We start from the raw sequence: 21,824 nt of genomic DNA, 5'->3' as shown, positions 1-21,824 counted from the left end.
TTAATCTTAGGCTTTCAGGCCACAGAGGAAGCCTATACTACAGCATCTTAGCACAGTTAAAGCATCTCCAAAAACTACTTTTGAACTACAGCTTCCAGAATTCTCCAGCTAGCATGGCCAATGGCCATACTGGCTGGGGATTCTGTGAGTTGTAGTTTAAAAAGAAGAATCCAATTGTTTCAAGCTCTGGCTGGGTATGCGGGACCCTGGCACTTTGAATCAGTTGGCTTCTGCCATTTCTCTGCAACCTTTGTTGTCTGTACTCTCATGATACTGTAGCTATTGTATATTGCGTTCTGGAAGCACAGGCACAGAGAGACAAATAAATGCGATGACATTAGTTTCATCTTTCAAGCCTGCCATAAAGAGCAGTAATTTAGACATTTTTAGAACATGCAATTGCCCAAGAAATTTGAAGTGCTAACCAATTCAAGAGTCAACAACTCCAGGCACATTTTTGCTCGATTCAAGCAGAATTTATTTTCCTTTCTGAAGAATTTATCCTCCTGTATTTATTTCCAAATAAACAGAATTGTTGAAAGAGAATATTGGTTTTTATTAACATTAATTTTACATGGGCTAAAAGTGAGGATTTCCCATGTTGCATTGGGTTTCTAAAGACAGCGGGCTAAATTGATTAAATTAAAGCTGCCAACCAAGTGCTCTACTTTTGCTCAGTGCATGCTGTTTTGAAAGATAAGACAGCAGAACAACTTCCAATGTAATTAATCATCATTTCTCAACATGTGCAGCCCTTGAATAATAAGCAGACTGAGAAAAGGCTTTACTTCAAAGCAGAATCCTGAATTTGAAAGACTGTAGTATTTAAAGAGAAAAGATCACATGGCCAAAGCTATATATTTAAAAGCACTGTGATTCCATCTACAGGGCCAATTTTCACATGCCTCACAAAACAGTTCTCTTACTACAACTAGGCAATGATATGAGCTTTGTACAAGCTGTGTAGAGAAGATATTCTTATAGAGAGGAAGGGACATGGAATGGACTTAAAAAAATTTTTAGCCCCTTTTTGCTTTTCAAATCAAGTTATTGCAAACTTGTATAAGGATTTATTGTGAATCGAACTAGAAGAAATTATAAAAGATCCCATGATTAAATGGGGACATAATCTGGGATACTCAGCAATTGATGATCTGCAACTGACCCAGTGGGAAAAAACATGGGCAAAGATGTCCCAGAGTCTAAAGGAAAATTGTTATAAAATGTACTGCCGATGGTATCTTACCCAAGACAAATAATTGAGAATATATAAAAAATAAAGGTAACTTATGTTGGAAATGCAGAAAGGTACCGGGAACGTTTTATCATTGTTGGTGGTCATGTACAAATAAATATTGGAGCCAGATACATAATATGAAAACAATATCCTGAAAAAGGTGATTCAAATAAAACCAGAATTTTACTTACTGAGTATTTTTGATGATACGTTGGACAAAGAATTTGGAAAGATTCTGTGTTACCTGGTCACTGTTGCAAGAATTCTAAATGGAAGGAAGATAGTATCCTGACTCAGGAGGGAGGGTTGTATGATACAATGGAAATGGACAAGTTGACACAATTAATCAAAGATAGAACATTAGAAATTTTTAACAAAGAATGGATGCTGGTGTTAATGTTTTTAGACGAAAGGTGGGAAATGCTATCAACCTTGGGACTTAAGGATGTATAAATTGACAGCTCTAAATGTTTCAGTGGTACCCCGGGATACGAATTACCCAGCTTACGAATTTTTCGGGATACGAAAAAATCCCATAGGGATTTATTGTTTCGGCTTACGAAGGTTTTTTCGGGTTACGAAAAAACCTCGGCGCTATTTTCAATGGAAAGGCTGCCACCGGAGGGCAGCAGAGAGCTATTTTTTCCATTAGCGCCTATGGCAATTCAGGTTACGAAGGTTTTTCGGGTTACGAAATTAGCCGCGGAACGAATTAATTTCGTAACCCGAGGTACCACTGTAGACTGACTTTAAAAAGGGGGAAAGGAACTACAGATTGCTCTCCACATTCACAGGGGGTTAGGGGTGCAAGACCCCCACGAAAGTGGAAAAAACGCAAGTATGCATTGGCAATGGTGGGGGTCTCACCTGCCTCCCCCACTCACCGGTCCACTCAGCCTGCCTAGGGCTGCCAGGTGGTGGCTGGCAAGTGAGGTAAAGATAAACAAATAGTATTGGCAAGAAAGAAGTTTGTATGGATGGTGAGCATGTGAGAGGGTGAGGATAAGTATATAAGAGGATGAGAAGAGAAAGGGAGAGAAAATGTAAGGTAAAGGTGTACAACACAGAAAAGAATGTAAAGGAAATAAGTGACTAAGAGAAGATAGGTGAGGGAGCTACTATAATGAGAAATATGTAAGTGAGGTAGTTGAGAAGATGTTTTATTATTGTTAAAAACTGAATCAATTAAATTCATAGATATTAGATGAATGTATATTCATGTAAATACCATGATTTATTAGTAAAACATATTTAAAATTTGTTTATTTTTGTTAATAGGATTTCTATACTGATGTTTAATTATACCATTTTACTATTTATCGGCATGTTCAGAATTTTTGCTGCAATAAAATACATTGTTTGGAAGCCACTTTGCATTTGCTTTTACCAAATAACTGCTGAATATATGAAGTAATAAATAATAGCAACTCTAGAACCATTAAGGACCACCAGGATCAAAGCCAAAGTGTGTATGATCAGCACTCCAGTTTGAGAATAAAACAGATATTTATTTATGGTCATGAAACAACAATGAGCTCAACAAAATATCCTAGGAATGCTCAAGCACAATTCATTAGTAAATATCCACTTGAATAAACTATTTATTAGCAACTGGCCCATTTTGTTTTCTATTCCCAGTTGCATCCACATGCATCATACACTGTACTGAACTCCATTCTTGATCTCTCTTTGGTTGCTTAGCTCAGAGCCACTCAAATGTTTAGGCAATAATATATACTGAAGGACTCATCATCAAGCAACTAGGTGCCCTTGAGAGCTGCAAGGTCTTCACAAAGCCAAAGCAATTAATTTATTTATGAACACTTTTATACCGTTCTTCATTTTAAAAAAAATCTCTAGGTGATTTACAATAAAAGCCAGTAATTAAAATGATAGACCTTATTAAAAACAACAAATTAAACATCAAGGGTAGCAATCAATGGCTAAAGTATAAAGCTCCACCAGAACGCTTAAATGAAGGTCTAGGAGGAGGACAGCTTTCAGCAGGGCAAGTGGACAGCCCTCCTGCAATACTCTTGGCCAAACTGTGAATGTTTGGGTCTGAGGTCACAGCTGCACCAGGTACCAGTAGCAGCTACTGTGCAACACCAGGAAAACTGCTGTGCAAGGAGGTACCAGTGGGCCTGCTGCCTCAGTGGGCTAGCAATCCGCAGATGGAAGCATCTGCGATTCACCATGCCCCATATTATTCAATGGCAGCACATACATACAGATGTGATGTGGACACATTGCCTCCACCTTTAGCATTTTTAACCTACTGTCAGTCAACAAATGAAGATCTTTCAGTGAACTGATTAAATTATGTACATGGGGCAGACCCCCAACTACCCCCAACTGACCCTGCAGAAAGGAATGGAATCATTCCAATCCAATGGAGTGGAGCTGGCCCAGGAAAATACCAGGGTCAGTGCCATCAAAGGCCACTGAGAGATCAAGGAGGAGCAACAGGAGCATTCCTCCCCAGTTCCCTTCCCAATGAAGACCATCCATCAGAGCTGCCAGGACTGATTCTGTCCCTAAACTAGGCCTGAACTGAGACTGCACCCGATTAGTACTGTAGTATTAACTACAACTGCATATAAATCATACATACTTCTATTAGTAGTTTATACTCTGTTTGCCTCCTATACATGGTTACTGGCATACATGTGATTGTCTCTTGTTGTGCTAGTTGGGTACTGCACATATTATATTGTCCATTTCATAACATTTTTATTCTTGTCAATATATAATTTTCAGTTTAATAGACTTGTCGTATTTTGTTCACCTCTGCAGTCTTTGCGTGTAATAGGCAAAGTAAACAGCAACTCCTTCTAGAATCCCTTACTGAGCATATGTGAATAGCAAAACAGAGAGAAAAAAGAAAAACAGGAGATAACCCCCCAGTTATACCCAGCATATTAAAAAAATAAATAAAAATGTTTAGATCTAAAAGCCTGGACTCCAAAATGGAAATGAAAAATTATGACTGGTGAAAAAAAAAGTTGTCTCTGTATTCATTTTCAAAGAAGGCTTCAAGTGGTCTCTGCAAGGTTCAAATTATTTTTCTTTACTTATTCAAGGCTCAGCTGACCTGGTTATTTCCTTTCTCACAAAACATGCAATCCCTGTGAGTTCAGGGAGCTGAGGTAGCATGAAGAGCTATGCTGAGGAATGGTGCATGCACCCCTGCTACTTTACATACTTTGTACTCTCACACATATCTCTTTCCGAATCATAATTAACTTCCATTTCTTTTAGTGAAATAAAGTTGAAAGGCACTGTATGATTTGCTTATTAGGTTTTTTGTTTAAAAATAGCTCTGGAAGCAAAGATAATAAATCCCTTTGATGTACAGGAGGACAGAAGCAGAGATAACAAATTCTTTTGAAATTTAGGAGACAAGACTGTTTTCATGTATTCGCCCAGTACTTCAAATGATTTCACTTGGTAACTGTCACCAAATCATTGCACATGATACAATGATAAGAGCTCTTAATACTCCCTCTGCCCCCAGAATGTAAATTCTGAGTTGAAAGATAGCTGCAGTTGTGTGTCTTCAAGTAACTCCTGGCTTATGGTGATTCTATCATGGGGTTTTCGTGGCAGAATTTGTTCAGAGGGGGTTTGCCCTTGCCTTCCTCAGGGGATTTCCATGGCCAAGCAGGGATTCGAACCCTGATCTCCCAATGTCCTAGTCCAGCACTCAAATTACTACTCCACACTAGCTCTCATAATTCAAAAGATACGCTTGGATATTCTACAAACAATGTGCAATTTCTAGGCTTTATCCTATGGCATCGCTGTAATGTTTAAAGTGAAAGAACCAATCACAAGGTTCCTTCCCAAACACAAGCCACCAGCCAGGATCAGAGAAATTGGTACATAGAAAGGCTTATTATGCTTGACCTCTCCCACCTCTCCCACATGGGGGGGGATACCTTCTATATTGTAAAAAAAAAAATGCAGTGGCACAGCTACATCAGGTTGCATTGTTAATTTGGAATGTGAAAGCTACAATCCTTAGAACCACATTTCTTCAGGTAAAATTAAACTTGTCTACAATGAGAATTGAAATGCAAATTAAGAACTGCTTAGCCATTGCAAAAGATTCCCTTCGGGCAACCTTTGAGCAGTCAGCCTTCTGTATCCACGATATTTTTCTATTCATGGATTCAACCATCCAGATTGAAAACATTCTGAAAATATATCAGTTCCAAAAAGAAAATCTTGACTTTGCCATTTTATACCATTTTGCTGTCCCATTTTATTTAATGGTACTTGAACATCCATGGATCCTGGTGTGCAGAGGAGGTACTGGAATCAAACCCCAGCTGATATCAAGGGCCCACTGTATATTCCTTGTCCATGTATCATTGTGTTGTTTTATCTGTTTATATGTACACCTAGCTGTACAAACCTGCAAAGAGGTCACACTAGAAAAACAGTTACAGACAATCTTTAGAATAAAGATTTGCTTTAAAGCAATAAATCTCTCTCTAGAACAGCGGTCACCAAAAATTTTTGAGAGAAAGGTGCAGCTAGTGTCTGTGTAGGGGGTTTAGAGAGGCCACATGCTCTGGACTGGAGACTGGTGTGGGTCAGAACGGGAGAGATTTTAACTACAGGAGCTGCACCAAGACAAAGGACTGTTTCCAAGAATTAACCACAAATACTCCTTTCCCAGAGACATGTCTTCCCCACACAGCTTCAAGTGTCTACTCTCCCACACACACACACACACACAAAAAATGGATTCTTCTGCTACCTCTTCTCTCAGCCTATCTGATGAAAGGAAGCAGGAGCAGCAGTGCAACTCAAACCTGCTAGCCAAGTCCCACCAGAGCTCACAAAGTTTAAGCAGGGTCCCAAATTTGAAAGCTCCTTTTTGCCTCCACTTTTCCTCTGCCACCATGTGCTCCAATTCTTTGCTCCAGTCTGTCCCAAAATGGTGTAGCTCTGAGCCACAGAAGCGATGTCCTGTGCCCAAGCCTTGCACAAGTTTCCCAATTGCCACTACTAGTGAAAGACGCCAGTAAGGGAATGAACTCACAGGGGCAGGCAAAGAGTGGGAGACACCACCACACAAAATGATCAGTGAGGCTGTGTGGCGATTTTCTGGAGACCCTGAAAATAAGTTTCATGTAATCCTCATCCCCACCATGATCCTAAAGACCGCTGGTTCTCCTTGTCTTTCCTACGCATCAATACTTTGACTGATGGACCACCGCCACCATGTATTCCCCTCACTCCCCCATACTTCCCCCTTTCTACATCACAGCCCCTTTGGATCCTTCCACCAACCCGGGGGGGGGGTTACCACCAACTTTGGGAATCACTGCTCTAGAACAAGAAAAAAATCCAGTGATTTTGACAAAAATGGCAGCTTCTTCAACTCTAGTCTATGGTATAAACATAACAAGGAGAAAAAAACCAAATACCTAAAGGCTTGTTCAAAGAAAAACTGTATTAAAGGATCAAACCTAATATTGGTTTGATGAAAGACACCGGCAGCTTGGAGTAGCCAGAGACTGCTCCAGCCTCGATCGACCTCCCCCTCCCCTGATTGATGTGAGACTGCTGCAACTGGACACCTGACGCTGGCCGCTGCCACAGTTCAGAATGGACTGCTGGGAAGGAGCAGGGTTTTTTGCACTCCTTTTGCAGCCAGTTTTGGACTGCATTAGCCAGTCTCATTGCAGCTTCTGGTTGATCTGGAGGTGTGCATCATCTGCACGCCACGTCCCTGGATAGGCCTGGTGGTGCAGTGGTTAAATGCCTGTACTGCAGCCACTCACTCAAAACCACAAGGTTGCGAGTTCAAGATCAGCAAAAGGGCTCAAGCTTGACTCAGGCTTGCATCCTTCCGAGGTTGCTAAAATGAGTATCCAGATTGTTGGGGCAAATTAGCTTACAGTTGTAAACTGCTTAGACACTGCTTAGGCGGTATGAAGTGGTATATAAATGAAGCTTGTTTGTTTTTGAAGATGGTGCTTTTTGCCCATCTGTTTCAAGCCATTATTACAGAAGCCCCAGACACTTTTTTCAGCTGTTTGCACATGCATCTTTAGCCACTTGTATCTTTGAAATATATACCAAGAATAATCAAGAAATTCCTGGCCCCACTCTCACAAATATTTTAGAAGAGGCAAATGGCCAAAGACATGAGTGAATGAAATCAAAAATAATCCCTAGCATACAAGCTGGTATGTCTCAGAAGACTTTTTCCAAGAGGCACCAGGTAGATGTGCTTGCCCATGTGAGCTTCTGTGTATTCTGTAAGTAGAGATTTTATAAGTAAAAGTATTGTCTTCATAGTAAATAATCAACATTGCAAGCTCAAATAAACTATCTGAGATGTTTTATCTTTTGAACAAGCATCATGAAACAAGTTGATTGACTGCAGCTGAAAACCTGCATAATTCATCTTTTCCTTGCTTGCACAAGACTGCAACAGCAATACATGCTCTTTTTTCTGTAAAATCAGACAGAGCAATGAATACTGAACATGTAGAAAGTGTTCCAACTGCAATCACCACCCTCCAAAAGTACCTATACGTTAGAAGACAGATGAAACAGAAGTATTTTATGATGACTTTGAAATATTTTCAAGACTAGCAAGTCTCCAGAAAAGTGACTTCCAGTGTTTGGATGGCCCACAAAGAATGCCTCCTGTGTGTACTTTGTCTTCTATAACTTTTAAAATATAAGGCATTCAAAACAATGTGGATTGGTAACATGGCCCTCCAAACAATGTGGATTGGTAACATGGCCCTCCAAACAATGTGGATTGGTAACATGGCCCTCCAGACACTAAAAAATATGTGCTAATCATAATTTGTGACAGTGCATTAGTGCAGCAGCCTGTATACCAACTGTAAGAATTCTTTTACCAGCTTAGAAAGTTTTAAGACATTGATGTGTACCATATGTCAATCTGATTAATTCACTGAAAACATTAGTGGTTCCCACCTAAGGATTGGATCTATATAATCTTGTAAAATGATAACTCTAGATTTGTACTTCCCACACACATACACACACACAAAAAAGCCTCCCACTTACTGAATAGTTGTGAAACTAAGGTTGATTCCAGAGTAGGCTTCTATTATACACACTAATTTTGATCGGTAGTAAGATGTCCTCTATTTGAACCTCTGCCAGCCCTCTAATATTGTTTTTTTAAATGACCCAAAAACAGAACTAATAATTTGGCTCAATTAGTCCCTTCTGAGACTGCAAAGATATCATAAATTCAGCACCCAAACTGACAAAACTATGGTCAAGGTTTGGTTATGAACCAGAACTGGAAACCCTGTTCAGATACAAGTTTGCAAAGCAAAGACAAGCCACAAGCTGTTTGACAGTCCTCTCATAATGCCAGATTTCTACTTTGCTACAAACTAGGAAAAAATTCTTTACACTAAATGAACAAAGGGAGAGATGACATGTACAAACTCAAGGTTCCTTTCTGGCTTACTGTCATAATGCCAACCACACTTAGTTCTTTGGACTGTGAACAAGGAGAACTCTCCAGCAGAGATATAGTTCAGTATAAGAAAAATGGACTTTGCAAACTTGCAGACATATTAAAATATCAAGGGAACACACAACTCAATTTCTCTCTTACCTATTAAGATAACCTTACTGAACATGACAATATACATTTAATAACCTCATATCTGCAAAGTGAGAATATCAATTTATTTCATAGGATTATGATAATAACTAACAATTAATTGTCTAAACTTAACTGGGACTCCCAGTGAACACAATATGGGTTTATTGGCAAGTAAATATGCATCTGATGGTAAACCATTTTTTTCCAGTAAAAGCTCTGTAATATTATTAACAGCACCTCTGAGTAGCTTCTTTTTGTTCAGGCTGACGAAATGCCAAATGCATGAACAGCAAAACAAAAAGTCTGTAGTTCATTAATTTCTATGGCAAGAGTTCACAATATTATTGGCGACTAAGTACATTTAATCTGTGAAAATACTTACAGTTATGATCTTCACTGGACAATTAGACGTGCACCATTGTTTCTGCCAGAAATTTGGTTTCTATCCTAATTTCTTTATAAGATCAGTGTTGTGTAACACATTATAATACCCAGGAGATATACCCTTAATGACCTCTCTCTATTGCTATTCTGCTGCAATGCAGTTTTTCCTGACTATTGGCATTAACATCCTAATACAAATTTGATGTTTTAGATTAACATCAATACACTATGACATTATGCTCATAACAAATATTTAAAGAACTTTTGATCTCTATGATTTCCCAAATAGATATCTTAACAGCCACTATTTCCCTGAAAGCATTAGCCCAATCCCTTAAAGAGTTTGTACAGACCAGCCATTAAGGTCCACCAAGGTGTGGAGTCGGGTGTGGCATCCATATGATGCATGCCCCAGCTCCGTCCCCAGGCCAGTGTGACTCTGTGCACTGCACCGCATGGCTCATGGCACCACAGCGATTCTCTGGTGCTGCACCAAAGGAGTACAAAAAGCTGCGGCGTCAGCAGCTACAGTACCCTTTCCACAGCGCAGAAAGGAGCAGCTTTTTGTGTCTCCTTTTTGTGCTATGGAAAGGCAAGAATGGGGCTGCAGTTGTGGTTGCTGTGACCCCGATCTGGCAATAAAAGGGGCGGTCTGTACAACCTCTTTAGACTCAAGTCTCTTTCTGTTGCTAAGCCTAAATTAAAACCAACAACAACAACGCTGCATTAGTTGTATACTCTTCCTCTTTGCCTTTATTTCCCACCTCCTTAAAACTGACCACAGGGTGAGCATTTTTTTAATTTCACAAAGCAACAACATTGCCCAAGGATAACTTGTTGGGTAGTTTCCATCAGTGGGCTGGCAGTTGGTGGGCTCTTCTCAGTGCTTTCCCATCCATAGTCTTTCCCCTCTGTTACCTGGATAAAGATTAACATATAGTTTACATGCTTTCTAAAACCTAAACAAAACTGTTGGGGGGTGGGGGCTTCTACACCTCCCTTGCTGTCTCTACTTGGTGGGGATGACCTTTGCAAGTACACATGCAACTATGCTGTCTGGGGAATTCCAGGAGCTGTAGTCTAACTGAATTACTTTCCTAAGGTCTGATAGTGCCATGCAAATAAAGTGATACAGCAAATGGAACTGGAATACATCTGACTTCTAAAAGAACAGTTGTTTTTGTTCATGTGTGCCTTCAAGTCGTTTCTGACTTATGGTGACCCTAAGGAGATGCTAACATGGGGTTTCATGGAGTGTTTCTTCAGAGGGGGTTTACCACTGCCATCCTCTGATGCTGAGAGTGTGTGACTTCTCCAAGGTCACCCAGTAGGATTACATGGCTGAGCTGGAATTCAAAACCATGTCACCAGAATCATAGTCAAACGCTCAAACCAGTACCCCATGCCATCCCCTTCTAAGAAAACTACAGATGTGAAGCTATGGCAGGGCATTGTACAATTTGGGAGAGGTCATAATCTCCCTGCTTCTGGTGGCTCTAAATGGAGGTGGGGGGTGGGCCAGCCTTGTAAACTTGAAATTTTCTTTCAAAAGATTTAATTATTTTTAATTACTGGGAGGAAATGGGCTAATCATATTATACATGTTCATTTGTAAACCTTTAAAATTATTCTTTTTTCTGCATGATAGTTTTGATGTCTCTGTGCTACGTCTGAGTCTAAATAATGCAACGTTATTTTTTGTATATGAGAAGAACTATAAAAGAGAGGAAAGGCACAGATGGCTAGAAAATGAAAAGGTAAAGTTCACACTTGGCTTAAAATAACCAGCCAAGTTGTTGGCTGTAGGCTTTTTGCTTTCATATAAATATTAAAAAGATACTTCAGAATGCAATTTTTTTAAAACCCAAAAGCTAGCTGCTGAACACAAATGTAAGCATGTCTTCCAACTTACACAACGTATAAAGAAGCATCTGTTGAAATATCCCACAGGATCCATACCAGCAAATGTGCTAATCCATCAAAACAAATGACTATTCATATTCTAGCTACAGGTAGATGGATGTAAGAATCTTCCAGATAGTTCATTTGAACTCCTTGGTGTTCTAAGCTACTTACCCTTTGCTCAAAATTCTGAAATAATTAAAATGTTATGACATCCTTTAAATTATTTTTTTAATATACTATGAGACTAACATAGGCAAGATACTGACCCCATAAAGGTAGGAACCATATAAGAGTCAGAATCTTGTGATAAATCATTCCCATTGTTTTCCAACTTTAGGTGGTGAATGTCACTGTTTATTCAGACAAAGGACCCATGGGAATTTCAAGATTTACAGAACAATTTCAGATAAGACCAAGACTCCCACCACACCCAGAAAATGGGGGGGGGGGAATCAATGCCTATGCATGTGTGCAACCATTTGGGGGGAAAGAGAAAGAAGGAACAGAAAGAAAATGCAGGACATCCCATCTTGGGCAAGAAAGCTTTCCTTTTCTGGAAAATCTGCTTGAGAATGAAGAATTTAGAAGGTGGGGAATGTTCAGCTGACAGCCAAGATGGAAAGAACATAAATAAGAACTCAGCTGAATCGCAGCCAATCTAATCCAGCATTTTTGTACCCACAATGTCCCACAGTAATGTGCTTATGGAAACACCCAGCCACAAGCACAATCTCTCTCGCTCACTCATGTATCCCAGCAACTACTAGCAAGAGGTGCACTGCCTCTGATACTGGAATATATAGGCATCATGACTAGCAAAAGCATTTATAGCCTTACACTTCATTATATGGCTAATTTTTTTTAAAGCTATCCTAGTCAGAGATGATCAATACATCTTGGAATAATGAATTCCATGGTTTGGAAATACTGTACTTCATTTTTTCCTCCATGTCATACATCCAACCATTCAGATTCTAGTATTGTTACAGAAGGAGAATGCCTACTTCTTCCACATCCTAAGTACCTATTTGTTGTGTTGTTAATTGCTGTCACATTGGTTGCAATGGCAATCCTATAAATGAGATACACTGGTACCCCGGGATACGAACGCGCCGCGATACGAAATTTCCGGGTTACGAAAAAAAAAAATATTAATTAATTATTTCCGGGTTACGAAGGTTTACCCGGGTTACGAAAAAACGCTGGCGCTTTTTAAAATGGAGCCGCGGCGGAGCCGCGGCTTTTCCCCATTAGCGCCTATGGGGATTCGGCTAACGAAAAACTTCCGGGTTACGAAAATGGCGCCGGAACGAATTAATTTCGTAACCCGGGGGACGAGTGTACCTCCAAGATATTGTGTCATCAACATCCCCTGCTTAGGTTCTGCAAACTCTGGGCTGTGGGTTCCTTGATTCAGTCTATCTACTTGTATTGCAGCCTCCTACTCTACCAAGTGTTACTGACTTCTCTAATGAGTCATTTAATCACACGACAGACCCAGTTCAGTCATTCTGGCTTCTACAGAGCATTCAGGCTTGATTTGTTTTATGACCCATTTATTTGTCTTTTTGGTAGTCCATGTTATCTGAAAAACTCTTCTACAGCACTGCACTTCAAATGTGTTTATTCTCTTCCTGTCAGTTCCCCCCCCCCAGTCCAACTCATACTAACAAACACAGAAATAAGAAATACTATGGCATGGGACATTCTGATTTTGGTATTCAATGAATAACTCTCTCGCTCTCTCTTTTTCTAAGGAAAAAAAGTAAAAATGCTATAACATTTCCTCAGAGTGAATTGTTTTAGTCTCTTAATCGTCCTGGTGGCCCCTTTCTAATCTATGCTTTCAAAGAGTCTCCCCATCATGATCTATGTTGTAGGGGCTCAACTATGTAACTCCAGTAACCAAATGCAACTCCCACCTCCTTGCAAATGAAAAAGCAGAATGATTCCTAGAAAAATACTTTTCACTTGTATTAAAAAACAACAATACATTAGGTGGAAGTTACATGCACCCATCTCACTTTGGGTGGTGTACAAAGGGGCATTTACTAGCTCCTTGTGAATTGCCCAAATCCTCCCCTTCAGGAAGATGTCAAGCTACATGTAGTGGTAATATGGCCATTTAATGGTGCAAGGAATGGAAGGCAATGGAGGGCTCTTTCACACTATGTAATTATAGCACTCTGCTCCATTTTAACTACCACAACCACATGGAATCCAAGTGTTTCTAGTTTAGGAAAGAATATTTAGAAATCTGAGCCAGTGAGCCCTTGTTCCTCAACAAACTACAAAACTGGGATTCCAAAGGATGTTCCTGTGACTATTGATAAGCCTGGTACCCAGTTAGTTCAGAAATCCAGGCTTCAGTAATAAAACTCAGAAAACCTTTATTCAGCAACCAGAAATGCAGACCAGAGACAGCTGCTGTCAGAACTAACCAGCAAGTATTAGCATGGCATAATAATGAAGGCACATACAATTTAAAATCTTTGGAAGGCTTCTTTCTCATTACAGAAACAAAACATTATTTTCCTTACTTTTCCCCACAGACCCCTCCTTCCCCCACATTTCACCCACTACCAATATTCCCAAGAGAACGACTTTGGATCTTCTTGAGATAGTCTCAGCTCTCTTCAATCTGCTTGTTAGGCACAAACGAATGCTATCAACAGTTTCTAGCACTTAACACCGTATTGCGTATTTCCACAATACAACACAGTAAGACCAGTAAATTGCAAGCAGTAGAGCTAAGTTAACAATTCACATCATGGCAGGCCAGCTGAATACTTCAGTTCATGACAATGATTAAAGTGAAATCATAATACTGCAACTGTATAGTGTAAAAGGGCTTCAAGTTGAAAGGACTGCAGGTAGACAGAAAAATGGCTCAGATGGGGAGTGATCTTATTTTGTTTCCTTAATATGGAGAACTGCTTCTTCACCTACCTACCTACCTCTCTCATGGTCATGGGAATTGACAGTGGTGGGATAGGGAAACAGAACAGTACAAAATTAGCACATCCTTGATGCAAGATGCTGTCGTCTAGCTCTTTTCCAACAGTTATAAGGATCTGGCAAGGCTGTTCTGTATAAGATTGCAGTGGGCACTCTATATCCACTGAGGTTTGGTTCCAGGACATCATATAGACACCAAAATTCCTGAATGCTCAATTTCTATTAAATATAATGGTGTAATAAAATTGTGTCCCTTATGTAAAATGGCTAAACCAAGGTTTGCTTTTTGGAATTTGCTTTTTTTAAAAACGAAACAAAACCAAAACCAAAATAATTTCAAGCCATGGGTGGTTGAATCCATGGGTAAAGAATCTGTGGCTATGGAGGGGCAACTGTAAAACTACTAATTTGTATCCCAAATTACTTTTTCCTCAGATGGAAAGAAAGCTGTAACATTCAAAATGTAGCCAATTTATAACATTCACAGGTTTATCAGACAACAATGTACTTAATTCCCCTAGAACTCTAGGTGATATTTTATGTTCAGTATTTCTCTGTCTTTCTTGTATTACAAGATGTCAGCAACTCATAAAATATCCCTCTATTTCAGCATATTTAGAATAAGAATTCCTAGATGCCAAAAAGCATAGCTACAGGCTCAATGAGGCATGGCCAATCTACTATAAACATTCTTCTCAGTATCATATTTTCACATAGTATCTCTTTGAAAGAGCTATAAACATTTAGTATTCTCATATTTTCACAACAGATTAAACAACAAATGCCGATGTATTTGTTGTCTGTGCATATTTTAAATTCACATATTTTTTTAAAATGGGAATTTAAAACAATGATACTTTCCATAAGCTATTTTTTTCCTGCTTAACAAGGAGAGTAAAAAAAATAATAAATACTAAGGCTTGCATTGAAAGGATCTCTTCCTGGAGGAATGGAACCATTGAGTACATCTGTAAGATCCTGAAACTTCACAAGACAAATTTGAAAGTATCTAAACCCATCACATTTATTGTGAGAACAAGGGCTTCACCCATTCCAAGTTAGTTCAGCTTTGATACCACTGAAAGCAGTGTGAAAAGTTCGTCATTACTAGATTAGTTCTCACTGATTCACTGGGAAATAACCATCCATTATGAAGCCAAGCCCTCCCTCCAGTCCATCTGCCTTGGTCCAGGCCTCAGAGGTAGAGAGGAACTGCTGGACCTCTTACCCTTTCCCTCCACCACTCCCTTCTCCTTCTGTGTCATGTCTTTTTAGATTGTAAGCCCGAGGGCAGGGAACCGTCTAACTAAAAAGATTGTATGTACAGCGCTGTGTAAATTTACAGCGCTTCATAAATAAAGGTTAATAATAATAATGAACCAAATTTGCATTCAGCCCAATGTATTTACAGAACAAAATGCTTTTAAATTTGTAAGATACTTTGAATAGCTTTGGGAAAAGCTAGGATATAAAGTTCTAATAATAAAACGACAACATTAATGTCCTATACACAAGTTTCTCTGAGCATACTAGCTGTAATGTATAATCCTGCTTTACAAAAAATACTATAGAGTATGATCCAACCTAAAACGGGAGCTCCGAAATCCCAATTATTTCAATGAAAAATTTGTAATTCTGGTTTCCATGCATGCTGAATTAAGGTAATCTGAGCCCAATCAGTGATTTCCTGGCACATGTGCATAGCTCATAGCCCAAAACACTGATGTATTCCATCACTGAAACCAGCGCAACTCCAAGATCTTAACTTTGGCATGGCTGGATTTGCACTTATTATAATTTATATGTTACTTATATTTCTTGGCTAAATCACATACAGCTCCATTTTAAACTGTAGACAAAAAGAATCTGAAGAAAAAGAAATCTTAGAAAAGTTATTTACAAAATGCAAAGAAACAAAGAAGTACAAAGATATAAATCTGACACATTGTCAAGAAGCTTAATGTTAAGTGACTTGACAATTTTGTTTTTATTATTCTTATGTGGATGGCAGCTACATAGCAAAAATTAGCTACCCCTAGCTAATAGCTACCCTGGATAATAGCTGAGATTCTGGTTCAGACGATTCATCTCTGGCACATAACTACCATACATGTGCAAGGGCAACTCCCCTCCCCAACCCAGTTTTTTCTCTGCTGCAGCCCCAAAGGGCCATTTTCATGTTGTTGAAGAGTGGAAAGGGGAGCAGCAGAGATCACAGAGTTGGAAGAAACTACAAGGCCATCCAGTCCAACCCCCCTGCCATGCAGGAATACACAATCAAAGCAGCCCTGACAGATGGCCACCCAGCCTCTTTTTAAAAGCTTCTAAAGAAGGAGACTGAGAGAGTGTATTTCACTGTCAAATAGCTCTTACTGCCAGGAAATTCTTCCTAACATTGTCCCAAAGCAGACAGGTGAAATAGAGCAGCTTCCGGCTGCTTCAGGGGCATGGGGTTTATACAACACACACACACCTGAGGCAGCCAGAAGCCACTCTGAGGATGGCTAATGTGGCCCAATGCTGCCGGAAAAAGAAGTGGCAAAAATCCACTCCTGCTGGCGGCCCATTTGGGACCACAGCATCCGGTTGCTGCAGTCCTGGGGCAATCAGGACCAGAGAGGCCTCTGGCTGCTCCTTTTGCCCCATATGTTTCACCAATTGAAGTGGAATCTGTTTTCCTGTAGTTTATGTCCATTGCTCTGTGTGCTGTCTTTTGGGAGGGGGGTGCAGCAGAGAAATGATGAGGTGGAGAGTATTTTGGTTGTTAAGCAGCATAAACAGACCAGGAATCTTCTCAGTTGAACTTATACCACCACAGCTCCCTAACAGGATGGGTGATCTCTCTAAATAAGGACTGCAGATCAGCTTCCCTCACTTTCTATCACTGTGAAACTAACTGACTGACACAAGGTATGTAAGAAAAGGAAAAATAAGGAAAGTTCTTACAGTCATATACCATGGAAAACACAGCTCCATCTATCAGACCAGCAAAAGAGATCTGTATTTTTGGCAATTTATGTATTACATCATAACGAATTTAAAAAAGGGATCACTCACAAGCCTAAAAGTAACTATCCATCAGGTTGCGTATGACAATTAAGAATTACTTCCTGGAAGCTGGGCAAGAAACCTATACAAAATAAATAAATAAGATGATCTTTCATGCCACAATAAGCTGTAAGCAACTTCAGACCTTCTTAATCTTGTTGGACTGCAATTCCCATCAACTTTGGACAGCTAAGTCAATACTGAGGGGTCATGGTAATTCCAGTCCAAACATGTCTTGAGGGCAGAGACTCACACTGCTCACCCTCACCATAACACCATGTCAATATGTATATGGAGGTTTAGTCAAATATATTATAGGCTGGTTACTCTGAAGATCACTCTCCAAGATCAGTTTGCACATCTGCAATATTCATTAACAAACTAAAAGCCAAAGAATTCTAAACATTTGTTGCACTTAACAAAACATCAGCCCTGAAGTTTGTCATAACCATTCATCAGGCTCCTAAATGCAAATGAAAAGCAATGAAATTATGTATTTAATGCAACTTTTAAGCAAATTAATACCTTTGTACTTGAGTTGATTGACTCAGACTAGACTCGGACTCAAGTCACTTCAATAACTTGGTGATAAATGATGCACTGACTTGACTAGAGACTTGTACATTTTGAGCAACGACTTGCTGGTCCAACTTCATCCAGAAACAGCAAATGCATTAGACTATGGGCCTGAGCCAAGGGTTGAGGTCCACTTGGCAGGCTGTCCCTGTGGCAGACTGGAGGGCCTTCTGAACTTTGGGAAAAGCTTTAGTAGGATCCTTATGCCTCAAGCCCATTGCCTAACACATTTACTGTTCTCCTCTGAGAATTTCTCCCCCAACTTCTTGCATCTTTTCGATTTTCTAATTATTGCAACTCCACCCCACCCCACTTCACACACTGTCAGAAACCAAAAGGGTTTTGGTTCGGCCATTATGTATGAAGTTAGGAAATGTATCTATAAATCCTGTATTGGTTTGTGTTGTATGTATATATACCTATAGAATGTGTTATCTATATTAGGTGAGTTTAAATTTTGGTGTCGATTTCAAAGAACAGTTGGGAAGAGTTTTACTGCAGTTGCTGAGCTGAAATGAAAAGGTTACATCAGTTACTAGGCAAAAAAACCAAAAGGTTGTAGTACAGTCACCAGGGAGAAATCAAGTGGTTACACAGAAGTCAGTGGGTAGAAATGAAAAGGTTACATTGCAGTTACCAGGCAGAAGTCAAATGGTTACATTGCAGACAGTTGGAGCTAGGCAACTCCAGTCTATATAGGGACAATAAGGCAGAGAAGGGCAGTATTACCCTAAACGCTGGCTGATCACTATTGTCCTTGGTCTGCAATAAAGTCTTTTGTTCTTTCACCAAGACTATTGTCTGAATCCTTGGAACAGAGCTGATTTGTACTGACACAAACTCCACACCACCACCTCCTCTTTTTCCCTGTTAAAGTTGGCTCCCAGACTCAAATTGAAATATGGCTTAAAGTACCTTGCAAGAACTTGACTTGAGACTCTGATTAAAAAGACTTCACTGTCTTTCACGTTTTTCATTTCACGTATTCAGATGCATTTGCTACAGATTTCCATTTTATTAATTAAGATCTCTAAATGTACTTAGCAGAATTTTTTTCTCTGTACAGATTACCTCAAATGTAGACTTCTGTTCCAAGGGCACAGTCCTATGCCCACTTATCTGGGCATAAGCCTCATTAAATTTAATGGGATTTACTTTTCACTAGACATCTGTGGCATTAGTCATATGAATATTCTGCACATCTCTCAGCCGCATCATAAACCAAACCCGTTGCTTGAAAGAGGCAGCTCACCTGTGACAGGACACACCTTCCTTGCTACTACATAAACTCTCTTACCATCAAGATGCCTCATTCTTGCAAGAGTAAAGCAACGCAACAGTGGAAGGAGGCCCATCACATCTCTTTCCACAGGTCATGAACCAAGAGCCCATGATAATTAATGTTTAATTACTTTAATGCCACATTGCATTAGCTCAGATGACTCTTTCTCCTGAAAGAGATCTGCCCTGGGTTAGAAGATATTATATACACTTACAGAACCCACTAAATTAAATGGTTTTTGACTGACTTATTAATCACGGCCCTGCCTCCCTTGGGGCAGGAAAGTGCGGTGGTTCAAAGGTTTCACATCCCTTGACAGATAAGGCAACCTTTGCCGATCCCTGCCAAGTTTATTAGGGCTAAAACCAAAAGCTTAATCTGATGCTACAAGAACAAGGATAAGGGTTGGAAGCACAATTATAAATGCCACAGTCCAGAACAGTGGCATGCGCTTCCCATTCATCTCCTTCTACAGATAATCTTTAAGTTATGTTTTAAACTGTAAGTGGTTTAATTTTATTTTAGGTGGGTGGGATTGTGGGATATGGGAATGTATGTTTTAATCTTGTAAGCCGCCCAGTTGTGTTGCACAGAGGGGCAGGATAAAAATAAATTTCATTATTATTATTATTATTATTATTATTATTTAAAAATCCACTGTGCTGTGAGTTCATTTTTTACATATACACCGTGTGCCGTAAAGTACACAAACACTAAACACCTTTTAATCTAGATTAACATTTCTGTTTTCTAAAAAAAGAATATCGTGGCTCCTTAACAGAAAGACATGTTTTCTCTGGCATAAGTACTGATGGACTGCAGTTGACTTCATCCTAGGCTGGAGTCCATGAAAGATTGCCACAAATAAAACTTGCCTTTGAGACCCTTACAGATGCATTTGCTGCAACAAACACACACACATTCTGGAGAGTAGCCAAAAGATGTTGGTTCAGAACAACCAGGCCTCCTTCGTTTTAGGCTTACGATCCTGGAGAAGGACCATAGGAAATCTGATGGGGTTTCATTCCTTTGGCTTTGAGAGAAGTAAATCAGGAGACATAAGCCACAGAAGAAGAGGGCAATTTCTCTCAATGCCCAAAAGCTTTTACTGAAAAAGGTGGTGGCAGGGAAAGAGAGAAGCATCCATTCCTATCTCCTAAAGCGCAACTGACAAGTAGGGTTGTTGTTGTTGCTGTGTGCCTCCTAAGTCATTTCCAACTTGTGGTTCCCCCAAGGCGACCCTATCTATCGTGGGGTTTTCTTGGCAAGGTTTGTTCAAAGGAAGTTTGCCCTTGCCTTCCCCTGAGGCTGAAAGAGTGTGACCTGCCCAAAGTGGGTTTAACACGGCTGAGTGGGGAAGTGTGGGGTAGTGGTTTGGGTGATGGACTACGACTCCGGAGACCAGAATACAGGGAGATCTTGTGGCACCTCTGAAAGAAAAAAGTTGGCGTCATGAGCTCGTCCCGTGAATATCCTGCAAAAATGGCATCATTACGTGTTAACAATTTCATGTCACATCGCACAAAACATGCCGCTAAAGTGATAGCAAAGAAGCATTAACGCACATCTTTTTACTTTTGGGATTTCAGCGGCAACGAGTTTCCGATTTTGCTTTATTCGTGCAATTGCGTGTGATAATCATTTGCGCAATGACTCGCCGTTTCCACTTCATTGGCAGGATGCTTTAAATGCGCTTTAATCTCTCTATTTAATGCCGAAATCAGCCCCATTGAGTTTATCTTAACTCTACTTCCAGCATCTGAGGAAGTAGACTGAAAGTCTAGGAAAGCTCATGCTGCCAACTTCTCCCTTTCAGTCAGTCTCAAAGACCTCGCTATGTACTGGTTCTACAGACCAACTCCAATTCCCAGAATTCCATAGCCTTCAGCCATTAAAGCGGGGTTAAACCGGGTTATTTCCATAGTGTGGATGGACATCTGGAGGGGATGCTCCCTCCCTCCCGCCCCGACCCCTTTTCTCACCTCATTGCCAGGAAGGAGGCGGCTTTGGTCTGAATTGAGTCCAATGAACCAGGAGGCTAAGGGACATCCCTCCTCCCCGTTCCCCTAACGGAAGCCAAATGACCACAACAAACCCTTTCAGCAGATTTGGGCATCTGGGCCACGCCCAGTGTGGGCGGAGCCAGTCCACAGGGCCGCCGTGGCGACTGAGGGGGAAGAAAGGTCTTTGGCCACGCCTTCTCCAAATGGGCTCTTCCTCCGGGAAATGCCCACTCTGGGCGGAGCCAACCCCCGGCGCCGCCATAGCTACTTTGGCCACGCCTCTTCCAACCGAGCCCAGCCAACCAGCGAGTCCCTCGGTGTTTTATTGTCGCTTTGGTGTGTGTGTGGGTGTGTATTTTTTTAACCCTTCTTCTCTTCTTTCCCCGCCCCCTCCCTCTCTAAGGATTGCCACATCGAACGTTGAGGGCGAGGAGGCGGGGCGCTTGCTTCCGTCTCGCGCTTTCCAACCGCCTTCCTTCAGGCGCTCGCGACAGGGAGGGGAGGGGCGAGGAGGAGGAGCGGTGCTTTGACTTCCGCGAGTTCTGAGGCAGAGGCGATGGAAAGTGGGCGGGGCTAAGACGCCGAAGGCGACGGCTGATTGGTCCTCGCCTCTCTTCTTGACACCGTTGTCGCCTGAGGGAACAAGTTCCAACTGACATTTTTTATACTAACAACGAAGACGACAATAATAATAATAATAATAATGGCGTCGTTTTAAAGTGTTCACAACCACAACCCTTCAGTAATCCAAAATAAAAATTAAAACAATCTTCCTGGTCTTGTGTGTTTGTGTGTCTCCAAGTGTCGGCT

General features: G+C 40.5%; 1 protein-coding gene across 3 annotated transcripts in view; it reads right to left on the bottom strand.

The window, feature by feature from the left end:
• The window catches only part of KLHL5 (kelch like family member 5), a 58,981-nt gene extending 37,685 nt beyond the window's left edge, over positions 1-21,296 (bottom strand). Inside the window, exons 1-2 of one of the 3 annotated variants that reach the window (XM_042469445.1) lie at positions 20,994-21,100; positions 10,077-10,160 (exon numbers count right to left, since the gene is read on the bottom strand). Coding sequence is in view for 2 of the 3 variants with exons in the window: in XM_042469443.1 (XP_042325377.1) it covers positions 21,107-21,276 (170 nt within the window). In the remaining variant the exon portion in view is untranslated. The other 2 variants (XM_042469443.1, XM_042469444.1) reach the window with 2 other exon arrangements.
• Between the last annotated feature and the right edge of the window lie 528 nt (positions 21,297-21,824).

Source organism: Sceloporus undulatus, chromosome 5 (assembly GCF_019175285.1).
Source record: "Sceloporus undulatus isolate JIND9_A2432 ecotype Alabama chromosome 5, SceUnd_v1.1, whole genome shotgun sequence".
NCBI lineage: Eukaryota > Metazoa > Chordata > Lepidosauria > Squamata > Phrynosomatidae > Sceloporus > Sceloporus undulatus.
This window is presented reverse-complemented; position numbering and strand designations above follow the sequence as displayed.